This window comes from Bos grunniens, chromosome 6 (genome assembly GCF_055505025.1).
Source record: "Bos grunniens cultivar Pamir isolate PY7600 chromosome 6, Bosgru_T2T1.0, whole genome shotgun sequence".
NCBI lineage: Eukaryota > Metazoa > Chordata > Mammalia > Artiodactyla > Bovidae > Bos > Bos grunniens.
This window is the reverse complement of record NC_141170.1, coordinates 34393849-34407945: the sequence shown is the minus strand read 5'-3', so window position 1 is coordinate 34407945 and position 14097 is coordinate 34393849. Positions and strand designations below refer to the sequence as shown.

Below are 14097 nucleotides of genomic sequence, written 5' to 3'. Positions count from 1 at the left end.
ACTGGAAGGAGGCCAGTGTTTGGCTACTGCTATGTAGTGGGTAGAGGCCAGGAATGCTGCTAAAAATCCTGTAATGCATGGGACTGTCCTTGAAACAAAAGATTTTCTAGCCCAAAATGTTAGTAGTTAAGATTGAAAAACTCTGAATTAGATAAAGGTATTTGTATCAAGAGTGGGAATATTTAAATTTATTGGAAAGGTTAGATGGTCAACTGCTTCATAGAGATGTTATGCATTATATGTGACAAGATGTATCTTGAGATATTCTTTCCTGAGTGTGGAAAGGATTAGAAACACACAAGAGGCACATGTAGACTTTTAAAAGGCCTTCACTAGCCTCTTGAAATCTTTAAGTTTATATATTGCTTCTGATTCTAGATTGTTCTCTTTGATGAGACGCAAACTTCAGGTTGTGAAGGCATCCTCTTCACAAGCATCACTGAGTTGAAGCAGGGCCTTTGTGGTTGTTATTTTTGAATGAGAGAACCCTCATATTGATTCACTGAGTATGACTCCTTTTTCTTTCCCTCTTTCTTTCCACTCCCTTACCATGGACGCTACTGAGGATAAAGCAAATAACACAGAACCTAAAACTACAAGGGTTCCTCCAGATCCTCCCTTCTGTTTGAACAACTCCTAAAGGAAGTTGGCTTTTACTCAACTTCTTTCAGAGGAATGTAAAAACAAAGATGCTCTCTGGGCTACTAGAACCTCCCCTCGGTGACTCTACTTCGCTGTTTCTGCTCTTACTCAGGATTTTAATCTAATTTACATCCATGCACCAATTTTCATTCCAAGATTTTACTTATTCATGATAATTGCTTCTGTTAAGCTTTTGGATGCCACCGCTGCAGTATTACCTTGTTATTGTCTTTGCAAAATCTTACTTGGCACCTTAGAGCTTTTGTTCTGTCAAAAGAAGTCTTATGACAAATTTCAAGGATTTAAGGAATACAATAAAGGCTCTCTGTGTGATAGTTTCAGAAACATCAAATAATCTACCAAGCTCTAACAGCCTCTCTATCATCACTTTTTTACTACACTTAAGTTTTTTTTTTTATTGAAGTATAGTTGATTTGCAATGCTGTGTTAATTTTTGCTATACAGCACAGTGACTCAGTTATACATATATATATATTCTTTTTCCATTATGGTTGATCATATGATATTGAATATAGTTCCCTGTGCTATACAGTAAGATACTGGTGTTTATCCTATTACTGCACTTTAATATGTCACTTTATGTCACATGCCGCTGTATTCTCTTTTCAATCCCGTTTGATTTTTCTTGCTTCTCCCTTCTCCCCTTTTACTTAAAGTAGAGTTAAAATCTCAGACAAACCAAGTCAAATTCGGATATTGATATAGATGGTTGTTTAATGTTCTAGTTGGGGGGATGCACAAATTGCCTGATCTCTTTCTTATCACTGCTTTTATTCCTATGTTGATTACTTCTCTCTACCAACCTGACAGAGTCTTAATTTTGGATTTTGGTCATATCAGTACTGACGTTTTTTATAGGAATAAATGAGCTTAAAATGTCTTATTAGTTGCTAAATGATTGTTTTATCAAAATATATCACAGAGGAAAGCAATCTAATACAGATTTGTGTTAAATATTACCCAGGTTGCTCAGGAATAACCAAGCTGTGACTGAAGGATAGCCACTGGGGTTGGTGTCACCTCGCTCTGGAGGGCAATTCCTCTAATCCAGCTGTTCCAGTCAACCTCAGGTAAGAGGAGTGCTTCTCTCTGACAGTGTGCTCCAGGTTCTAGTAACCTTGGGGATCACATTTCTTAAAGCATCTAGCAGAAGGCCTTGGCCAGCAAGGAGCTGCCTGTGTGTAAGGCAGCTGACTTCTCAGCACACTAATGGGCTTGGCTTCTAGGATCAGAATTCCACAGAGAGCTCTTAGGCCTGAAGTTTTCATTGGCAGAATAGAAAATGCAAATAGCTGACATCTTTTGAGTGCTCACTAGGAGCGTGTACTCTTTTCAAGTCCTTACTTGTACCTCCATTTATCATCACAATACCGTGGAACTGAAGGTCTGAGAAGTTAAGTAACCCGTGTAAATTTATCCAGTTAGTAACTGGCAGACCTGGGGCTCAAAACTAATGTGTAGCTACGTTTAGATTCTGAGTTTTTAATTATCACTGCTTAGATCCCCTCTGCCATTATGGCATGAGATAATGTGTTCCTCATTTTAAGTCCATGGTATCAGTCAATGTAAGACCATCTACAATCACCTTCATACAGTTTTTAAAAGAAGGCTTCCCATTGCCCCTTTGTGCATACCACATTAACTCTCAAGTAAAACTTCTTTTTTTTTTTCCACAGCTAAGAAATTTTTTACTAGAAAATAACTATTAATGAACTTACATGTATGGAGAAAATTTTCTGCCATTGGCATTGCAATATCTAAATGTCAAGGGAGAAGAAAATGGACACAGTTAGATTTATGAACACATTTAAAAAATATTAATATTAACTATTTTGTTTTAGAGAACACATTCTATAGGCATAATAATTTTAGTCAGTCTTGACTATGTAATTTCTATGTTCATAGGTTAGCATAGAGAGTAATAAAATCTTAGTATTTATTATTCTGTTTCTAAAAAGATTCTCAAGTTCCCCATTACAAGTTATTTGAGAAAGAAGTCTGGGTCCTCAAAAATACTAAAATATGTGAAAAATGGTGATTTTTCACCACATCTTGAATATGAATCATTAAATACTAAATGCATTTAACCCCCTTTTTTTTGGGTGCCACTTTGAATGCTCTTGGCCCAATTATCCTGGCCACAGTATGGTTACCAGTTGCACGCAGATTTGGATCTGCTCATCTCAGGAGTAACAGATGACTTTCTCAAGTCAGTACCTAGGACTTTTCAGTTTCTGCTAGAAGGAAACCACTGGACATTCCCAGATGGACAATAAGAGATAGCGGCAGTAACTCTGTTAGAGCCAGGATAGGATGAAAGCTGATGCAAAAATGTTTCCCCTGTTAGTCACAGGGGAAATAAAATTCAAAACATCCAGTGAGATGAAGCCAGGGTTTCTGCTAGTAATGGTCAACTTCTTCTCCCCATTTTACTCTTCCTATCCTTTATTCTTTCTCAGATCAATTACTGCATATAAGTCTCTGTCTCAGGCTCTGCTTTTTGAGAAAGCAGGCTATGACACTAAAACAACTATATAACAGAAAAAATAATGCTTGTAACCAGGAAAGAGTGATATGTTGTTACATTTAATGAATTTTTTGGTGTTACATGCATTTTGCTGTATTTTGCTCATTTAGAAATCAATATATTTTGTATAGTAAGTTTCCATTATTCAGAACAATCAGTTAAGTGTGCCATTCCACTTCTCATTCATTTTGGATAAAAATATATTTTAATAATCATTTCTTACTCATTCCTAGATATCTAGGGAATATTCTAGAGTAAGATTTACTCCAGATAATTTTGCTATGCCTCTCCAATTCCTGCAGAATTGCAAACCTGTTTAATTCATGTGCAAACTGTGTGAGGAGAGGGTGAGTAAATGAATGACAATTATGTCCCAAGTTTCAGATCAGAGAACTGTAAACCTATAAGGCATTTCTTCTTAGGAGTTGCTCTTCAAAAAAAAATCACCAGGTGTTCTATGAGTTAAATAGTATAAGTGCCAATGTAGGTTTATTTTTTATTGTGCTCTTGATTTCTATAAACCCAGAGGGAGTATCCAGTTATATATGCCAATGACAATTACACTCTTATATTAGGTTGCACAACGAATCAGGGAGACAAAAGCATTCTTCACCAGATAGTCAACCTGCCTGAACAAAAAGGCAGGAGCAATTCAGCAGTTAGATGGACTATGAGTAAGTATGAGCCGCACCTACTTAAACAGATGGCATATTTCCATCTAATCCTTTATGACTGCTTTCCAGAAACTAATTTTTACTCAACATTATACTTGTGCAGTTTGATTTTGAGCTTTATGTGATTGGTAAAATATATCAAACTGTATTAATATTTTGGGAAATAATTTTCCAATTCAATTGGAAAAATGTTAATTCCTATATCTTAAGAATTAATTGTTTAGAAATCCTAATTTACTGGCAGACTTTCTTCTTTCTTTGAAGTTTTCTTTATTGATGTATGACTTTCTAAAAAGAAGAAATGTCTTTAAATTAGAACTTACTTTTAATAGCTGTATTATTTTACAGCTTAAAATAACAAGTGTATCTTGGGAAGGTGGAAGACAGGATGATGAATGGGGAAATGACTGAAGTCATCACTGTTTTTGACTGAGTCATTGCTATGGCTGTTTGTGTTTCTATCCTAACCCCGTGAGCCCCTGGCTCACACTTGAGGGCTGGGACTCTTATGGATTTACCTCTGAATCAGGGAGTCAGTGCTGTAACCTAAGATAATCTGTTTACAATGTACCACATAAAGGAAGTGACAAAAACAATGGCATTGCCCTTGCTAAGGAGGAGATTCCAGCAAAGAATAATATGAAAAAGCAGTTTTAAAAAGCAGCTTAGCTAATTTTAGCATTGGTCTTCTCCAGTGGGCTGGGAATTAAAGGAGAGACATGGACCCTGTCCTCGATGAACTTGGAGTGCTGTGGAAGAGATGTACAATTAAATAGATAACATTATGTGATAAGTACTATGTTAGATGTGTGCATAGAAAATTGGATACATCTAGCATAGAGGGATGATGGGGAGAATGGGAACAGTTGATACCATTCTTTTGGGGAGGAGTCAAAGAATTAATTTTACTGGAGCAAAATAGGCATAATTCACTTACTACTGAAAATTAGATTAGGATCTCCTGGAGAAGGGAATGGCTACCCACTCCAGTATTCTTGCCTGGAGAATTCCATGGACAGAGGAGCCCGGTGGGCTACAGTCCATGGATCACAAAGAGTCAGACATGACTGAACAACTAACACTTTTACTTTTTCACTCTCATAAGTGCTCTCTAAATGGACTTTTGGATCTGTAGTGTTGCAAATCCATGACTATTATTTCATATTTGGTGTCTTTTTGAGATTAGGAAGTAAGAAATGCAACTTTGGATGCACTGGTAAGAATGAGGACTCTAAAAGTCTGCTATCCAGTGGATAGTTTATTTCTTAAGAAAGAAGTCTGAAGCATAATAATAATGAAAACTGAGCTATATGGTTCCAATAAGGAAGAATTTTACAGTAGCAGTGGATACATTTATAATATAAATTTTACATATACCATGGGCTTTAACTCCACTGAGGTGAATTTATTGGGCTTTCCTGGTGGCTCAGACAGTGAAGAATCCACCTGCAATGCGGGAGACCTGGGTTTGATCCCTGGGTTGGGAAGATCCCCTGGAGGAGGGCATGGCAACCCACCATTTTTGCCCGGGAGAGAATCCCCATGGACAGAGGAGCCTGTGGGCTGCAGTCCATGGAGTTGCAAAGAGTCATACATGACTGAGTGACTAAGCAGGAATGCAGGTAAAGTTATTACTTTACATGAATCCAATGTTAAATTAATGGATTAACCCTACTTTTCAGATAGTTTTCCTAGGGTTACAGCAGTAAAAATATCAGCTGAATTATCTTACAAATTCCTGATAATTCAGGAGATCAGCTGAATTATCTTACAAAGTGTGTTTTATGAGCTATTTTAAAATATTCATGTAGTAAATTTCTGAAAACCTTTAAACATACAGGGACTTATTGAGCAAGATACTGTTACAAATAAAATTGTTTTCTGACAGAGAAATGATCATCTCCTACCAGGTAAGTTTATTCACAACGTATTCACCAAAAAAGCTACTCTGGAGCATTATATGACTGATCTACATTGACAGGCAAAGGAACAGAGCATGGACCTGGATTGCGGTTGAACAAAATCTGAATCCCCCATTCACTCACTGCAGGTTTTGAATAGTCATTTGGCTGCATATTTAGCCTCAATAAATCCTTTTCTTTATGTTTCTAATAGACTGAAAATTATCTCTGTGGTTTGATATTATATATCATTTGTAATACTATCAAAGTGATGTAGATTAGTTATTCACAGTACAGATCTTTAATATGTTTGGCATTCTGACTCTGAAGATAAAATTTTAAAATATTTTATTTATATTTAAATACTTATTAAAAAATCAATTAAATAACCAGATGTATACACAGGCGGTAGCTTGAAAGGTAGAACTATTCACTGAAGGAAATATGAAAGATAAGAAGCATCTATTTTTATTTGGATATTACAAATGCTTCTCCAATGACTTTGTTGGCTTTGTTTTGGAAGCAGTATAAAAGATTGCCATAATGAAGAGAGGACAGTACATGTACTGAGAAGTATCTTTAGACAATTGTGTTGATATAGGGCTCAGTTGATAATGTTGGACAGGAAGCTAATATTTAAGATTAGCATTTTCAGTTTGGAGAGTTTCTAGTCTGGCTATCCCACATACCTAGACACTTTGTGGAGTTTGCATTTTGATGCTACAGCTCTCATGTTGCATCCCACAGAGAATGACTTTGTGGATTTCTTTCATTTCATGCCCATTTATTTCTTTAAGACTCATCTTGAGATGTAGCTTCTCCATGAAGCCTTCCTTCTTATCTCCCTCTTCTCAAATAATTCCTTAGCTTCATATTGCCTTGCCAATTTGGATATAGTAGTTTTTGATTCAAAATAATCATCATCTGGTAGTATTCACTTGTTCATTCTGAACAAACTAAATTTTTTCTCTGAAACTTATTTCAAGTTTCTTGTTTTAAATATATCTTTCCTAAAGTAAAAATTCTTCTGAGAACTGTATATATTAAAAAAAAACACAGAGAAATAATATTCAGGCAGTGATTAATAGATTCAGTTACAACTATGACAGAATTTATAGACTTATTTTATGAATTACTTATGAGTAAATCCATGACAATTACATGGTTTTTGAAGTTGAACAAATGAGCTGTCATTATAGACAAACCACAACTATTTTTTTCTTAACTCAGAACATGTAGGATTCATGTGTTTCTTTGGAAATTCTACATAGGAGACAAAAAATGCAGAGAGTATAAAGATATGCTATTTTAAAAGAATAGAAAAATTGGTTTGGGAGAAATTTCTGAAATTTTTAAGTTTCTTTGTGGCCTGAATTGACAGACTTGAGAAAGATTTTTCTTTTTTTAAAAAAGAGCTTTTAATATTTTTAATGCCTTGTCTTGTCCTTATTGATTTTATCTCACATTATGAGCTTTAATAAAGGCTCTTCAAAATGTACAGAGCTTTAATAAAAGGCTCTGCATATTTTATCAGAAACAGAAATCAATTGAAGGAGAATAAAACATTAAAACTGGCATTTAGTATATGGTACTTTCAGCTATTTAATGTAGGAATTAAAGAATCATATGCAACTTATCAGTAATAAAAAAGAAAAAAATCAAACTGGCTTTGCACATAATTTTAGTACCTTCACAATCTTATATAAAGTGTTTATGAATGTCAAAAGGTTTCAGGCTTCTGGAACGGAAGATAAAATATTATTATGTTTTAGTAGGAGTAATCCATTATGCTAGTTTGAAAAGATGTCCAAAATTTTCAAAGACATTTTAAAAATGTCTTTTTTTATCAAGACTTTTTATGAATGTTTTTTCATAAAAGACTTTTTATTCATAAGACTTTTTATGTCTTTTTATGAAACAAAACTCATACTATGACTCATTTAAATAATATTTGTTATGCAGCAACTCAGAGATCTAGGAACATGAGAGATAGGAACCAAACTCATCAGTGCAATTAAAAAATGATCATTTTGTTATAATAGTGCATTCAGATGTAGTGCAATAAACCCCGCTTATGTACTCTGGTACCCAATTTCTACCAAAGGTAATATCTTGCAAAGATGATGTAAAGGTTAAAATCTTCAAAACTATACTACAATATCATAGCCAGGATATTGACATTGATGGTGCTAAATTACAGAGCATTTCCATCACCACAAGAATTTGTCACATTGCTCTTTTATAGCCACACCTGTTTTCTCCCACTCTATTGCCTTCTTCAGTTCAGTTCAGTTCAGTCGCTCAGTCGTGTCCGACTCTTTGTGACTCCATGAATTGCAGCACGCCAGGCCTCCCTGTCCATCACCAACTCCCAGAGTTCACCCAGACTCACGCCCATCGAGTCAGTGATGCCATCCAGCCATCTCATCCTCTGTTGTCCCCTTCTCCTCCTGCCCCCAATCCCTCCCAGCATCAGAGTCTTTTCCAATGAGTCAACTCTTCGCATGAGGTGGCCAAAGTACTGGAGTTTCAGCTTTAGCCTCATTCCTTCTAAAGAAATCCCAGGGCTGATCTCCTTCAGAATGGACTGGTTGGATCTCCTTGCAGTCCAAGGGACTCTCAAGAGTCTTCTCCAACAGCACATTTGGCGCATCAATTAAAGGCATCAATTCTTCGGCGCTCAGCCTTCTTCACAGTCCAACTCTCACATTCATACATGACCATTGGAAAAGCCATAGCCTTGACTAGACGGACCTTTGTTGGCAAAGTAATGTCTCTGCTTTTGAATATGCTATCTAGGTTGGTCATAACTTTCCTTCCAAGGAGTAAGCGTCTTAATTTCATGGCTGCAGTCACCATTTGCAGTGATTTTGGAGCCCAAAAAAATAAAGTCTGACACTGTTTCCCCATCTATTTCCCATGAAGTGGTGGGACCGGATGCCATGATCTTCGTTTTCTGAATGTTGAGCTTTAAGCCAACTTTTTCACTCTCTACTTTCACTTTCATCAAGAGGCTTTTTAGTTCCTCTTCACTTTCTTCCATAAGGTGGTGTCATCTGCATATCTGAGGTTATTGATATTTCTCCTGGCAATCTTGATTCCAGCTTGTGTTTCTTCCAGCCCAGCGTTTCTCATGATGTACTCTGCATAGAAGTTAAATAAACAGGGTGACAATATACAGCCTTGACGAACTCTTTTTCCTATTTGGAACCAGTCTGTTGTTCCATGCCCAGTTCTAACTGTTGCTTTCTGACTTGCATACAAATTTCTCAAGAGGCAGATCAGGTGGTCTGGTATTCCCATCTCTTTCAGAATTTTCCACAGTTTATTGTGATCCACACAGTCAAAGGCTTTGGCATAGTCAATAAAGCAGAAATAGATGTTTTTCTGGAGCTCTCTTGCTTTTTCCATGATTCTTAGTCCCTGGCAAACACTAATTTGTTTCCCTTTCTGTAATTTTGTCACTTCAAGAATGTCATATATTCATATAAATAGACACATACAAGATGTAACTTTTTGGACTGGCTTCTTTAAGTATTCAATTTCTTTTTTTTTGTTGAGAGGTATTCCATGTCATGATGTACCTGAGTTTATTTAACCATCACTTGTTGAAGGTTACCTAGGTTGTTTCAGCTTTTGACTATTAGGAATAAAGCTATAAACATTCATGCATAAATTTTTGTTTGAACACAACTCACTATTTGTCTGAGATAATGACAAGGAGTGCCACTGCTGGGTTATATGGTAGTTGCATGCTTGCTTCTTTTGAGAAATTACCAAAGAGTTTTCCAGAGTGGATGTACCATTGTACATTCCCACAGGCATCTTATGAGTGATTCAGCTTCTCCTCATTCTTGCTAGAATTTGTTAGCCATCTCTTAAGTGTGTAGCAATATCTCATTGCAGTTTTAAGTTGTATTTCCTTAATTGCTAATGATATTGAGCATGTGCTTATTTGCCATCTATATATTCCTTTTGGTCAAATGTATCTTCACGTTTTTTCTCCATTTTCTGAATGGATTGTTTGTTTTCTCACTGAGTCTTGATAGTTCTTTTTATATTCTAGACTCTAGTCATTTGATGTGTAGGTGCAAATATTTTTTCCAAGTGTGTAGTTTGTCTTTTCCTCCTCTTAACAGGAGAAGGCACCCCACTCTAGTATTCTTCCCGGGAAAATCCCATGGACAGAGGAGCCTGGTAGGCTGCAGTCCTTGGGGTCACTAAGAGTTGGACACGACTGAGCAACTTCCCTTTCATGCACTGGAGAAGGAAATGGCAATCCACTCCAGTGTTCTTGCCTGCAGAATTCCAGGGACGGGGGAGCCTGGTAGGCTGGCATCTATGGGGTCGCACAGAGTCGGACATGACTGAAGTGACTTAGCAGCAGCAGCAGCAGCAACAGCAAGTTATATTACACAGAGAAAAATTTGAACATTGATGAAGTCCAATTCATTATTTTTTCTTCTTATGAAACATGCTTTCGGTGTCAAGTCTAAAGAACTCTACCTAGCCCTAGATGCCAAAGATTTCCTCCCATATTTTTTCCTAAAATTATGATCTTGTATATCAATTTGGAGACAATTGCCATCTAACTGAGTCTTTTAATATGTAAAGATGATTTCTCCTGCATCCTTGGAAGTTTTGGGACCGCCGGCCTCTTCAGTTCCAATTCCAGGATATATAAAACAAACCCGTGAGTCTCACCATGTTGTTGGGCCCTGAGGTCACTAGCCAGTCTGGGCTTTTCTTATATCTGTTTTATTTGTAATACTTAGGGGTCTAAGCTGTATTTAGTGAGAGAAATATGGAAAAGTGTATCCAGTCCATCTTAGAAGGTAACATTATGTATCCCTGATTGAATATTTAGAAACCTTTTTTTCTCCTACCTTTTCATCTGTTTTCGGTGAAGTTATCATCTCACTGATTACTCAGACTTAAAACTTGGACGTTGTATTCTGTTCCTTTTACTGTTGTGTCTCATATCCAGTCTTAGGTTCTGTAAATTCTATAAGTATAATCTCTTTAACATGTTTATTATTTCTAATATTATTTTCACTATTATATTTCAGGTTTTTAATTCTTCACACTTGGACAGTTGCAATTCTTTCCTAACTGATCTCTTTGCTTAAAGACTCTCCCCACTAGTTCATCTTACACAATAGTATCAGATAAAAATTTTAGAAAAGAGACCTTTCATTACAGGTCTTTCATGATTTAATGGATTTTAATGGACCCTTTATAACTACCAAAGCCAAACTCTTTAACCTAAAACGAATCACTTTTAATATATATTATATCATAAGACACTCAAGCTGAGCGTATGGAATTCTGTGGCTTCAAAGGGTTAAGTTCCTGGGAAATGAAAGGCAGCCAGGTCAGACTTGAAAAGAGATAGGAGAGTTGCTCTAGCTATATGCACAGTTGGACTCTTAGGAGTATGTAAGGCAAGTGGGATTTCCAAAAGCCCATAATAAATTTGAGTTTATTTGGGCTTGATGGTAGCTTACAGTGCTCTATGGCAGTCTGTATTAGTCAGAGTTCTCTAGAGAAACATATATATTATGAGGAATTGGCTCACAGGCAATTATGGAGGCTGAGAAATCCCACAATATACCATTTGTTAGCTGGAGACCAAGAGAGTGCTGTCATTCTAGTCAAAGGCCTGAGAAATGCAATGCCAGTCTGAGGGCAGGAGAAAACCAATGCTCCAATTTAATCAGCCATGCAGAGAGAGAGAATTCACTCTTCCTCTATCCTTCTGCTCTGTTTAGGCCCTCAATGGATTGGATTATGCTCACCCATATTGGAGAGGGCAATGAGTCAGTCCACCCATTCAAATGCTAATGTCTTCTGAAAACATCCTCACAGAAGCCAGGAATATGTTTAAACAGATATCTGGGCACGTGGAATGGCACAGTCAAGTTGGCACAAAATTTACCATCATATAAACTCAGATGAATAATACCAGACTTTAGTCAGGACAGTAGTGTCTGGTGTGCAGGTGTTAAAAGCCACGGGTACAAGGATTGTGTGCTCAGTTGTGCCTGACTCTTTGTGATCCCATGGATTATAGCTTGCCAGGTTGCTCTGTTCATGAAACTTTCCAGGCAAGAATACTGGAGTGGGTTGCCATTTCCTTCTCCAGGGGTCTTCCCAACCTAGGGATCAAACCCATGACTTTTGTGTCTCCTGCATTAGCATGTAGATTTTTTTTACTACTGTGTCACCTTGGAAGCCATGAGTACAAGATTCCAGTAATTTTATGGGTAGGTGACAAGAGCTATCATAGCTATTAGGACACCAGTCCAAATGGCTGTTTCTAAGAGAAACTTCAGCTTGAGAATGAAAATGTAGAAACCACAAATTACTAAAATAGAAATTGTTGTACAATACAGAATAGAGAAGCAGATTGGGAATTCAGTCACAAGAAGTATCAAGGAAAAGATATGATACAGATAGCATAGGGCAGAAATTCAGGATTCATCTCAGGTATACTGGATCTAAATTGGCAAGATGAATTTAGAACTTCACTAAAAAAATCTGTGGGGTCTGGTCAGCTAATAGGATGCCTCTTTTGATCTAGAGTGTCAGTCATTCTAGATAATCTAACAGGTAGTTCAGGCAAGTAACTGAGTTGGCTCACTAGAGGCAGTGTTTTAGCATTAATCATTTAAACTTAGTGTTAACTATCAAAAATAACTATTGTAAATTATGTTTTTTCCTTTTTAGAGATTAAAAAATAAGGATGACTCATTTGCAGGATCATTCTTAGTTCATGGATAATTTTGTGGCAGTGTCTCTTGTGGGCCCTATTGATAGTGAGTCTTTTAATGAAATGACTATTAATAAGTTTTAAATTCTTTAAAATATCTGGACAATGTCTAATAGCTGTATCATTCAATAACATATATTTCAAACTTGCATTTGAAAAATAACTTAAATATTGTTTGAAACAAATTCCTGGCTTTATTGAAAGACATTTTGAATTGCCAACAGGAATAGTGCTCCATATCTCTTGGTAAACCTGGAAACATTCTCTGCAATAAAGTCAACAATCAGGAAACAAGGGTATCTGAGAAGTCAAAAGCTATATCAAAAGATATATCAAAAATATCAGCTCACTAAAGCTTATTTAACTAAATAAGGAGGCTCAATACACCTTAATTGAAAGGCTATTTCATTTTTCCAATTTTAATATAGAAATTACTATAAAACATTTTAAAATAATTTTAAATTTTAAAATTTAACATTTTAAGATGAATTTGAAGAAGGTAGGAGAAAGAACAGAGAGAATAAAAGTGACAGCAAGAATTTGACTTGACATTGAAGTATGAAAATGAACAGATATGAGAGCTCAAAACTCCAATATTGGGGTTTATTTGGTGAAAGCATTAATATCTCTTCATTCCCTAAATGCTCTGAGGGCACTACAATATCCACTCTAAATTAGTGGATGTCCATAGTAATGTCAAAGAGGAGGTGGTAGGTTTGAGAAATATTTTTGTAAAAATATAACTTTAAAGAGAACTTTTCTGTTTTGTTAAAAAGATGAAATATAAACTCTTCAGGATCCCAGGGATTGGGGAGCCTGGTGGGCTGCCATCCATGGGGTCTCACAGAGTTGGACACAACTGAAGCGACTTAGCAGCAACAGTAGGAAATTTGCTTATTTAGAAAGACTTATTTCAAAGAACTGTCTCTGGTCAAGGTCTTATACTACTGAGACTATTGCAAGATATACTTTGCAGATAAAACATGTTTGTGGAGCTGAAGATTGGTTCTTGGTTGAGAAAGGACACTGTGGGAGACAACATACTTTGAAAAAATGTCCTCTAGAATTTACTTAAGAATTATTGGATAAAGTTGCTTAAAATGTGTTACAAATGAACATATGCAGCATCTCAGGATCAAGCCACATGAAAACGGTGTGTTCTACTAACATGATTTATATCTAAGCATTAGCCAGTTGCTCACAAATGAGTGCAAGACCAGAGTTTCATTCTTCTTGTAAAACCCTTAATAGTGGGTCAGGATGATCATCCTTGTGTATGAATTTCTATTAGTTCTACATAATTTAGTTTTTACTTTAACCAATTATGATTTAGGATAAGTATTTAAAATATTTTTCATGCTTAATCAGTAGATGGTTAAGTATAGCAGTATGTACAAGGCATTTGTCTGCAGGAAATAATAATTACTTTTTAAAACAAGTTACAGTCATATTCTTAAGTATGCCCATTAAAGTCATGAACATTCAACTTTATAAGGCATTTTATTAAAAACCTCACTTCAGTTTATGAGGCTATTTTTCTGTTTTTACAAAAAATGATTC

At 36.1% G+C, this 14097-nt stretch overlaps 1 protein-coding gene across 1 annotated transcript in view; it reads right to left on the bottom strand.

Annotated features, from left to right (window-relative positions):
• LOC147370581 (transmembrane protease serine 11C-like) overlaps positions 1–14097 on the bottom strand; it is a 62143-nt gene that overhangs the window by 14426 nt on the left and 33620 nt on the right. Inside the window, exon 5 of the mRNA XM_086407329.1 lies at positions 2382–2420. Within this exon, the coding sequence (XP_086263455.1) occupies positions 2382–2420 (39 nt within the window). The remainder of the gene's footprint in view (positions 1–2381; positions 2421–14097) is intronic.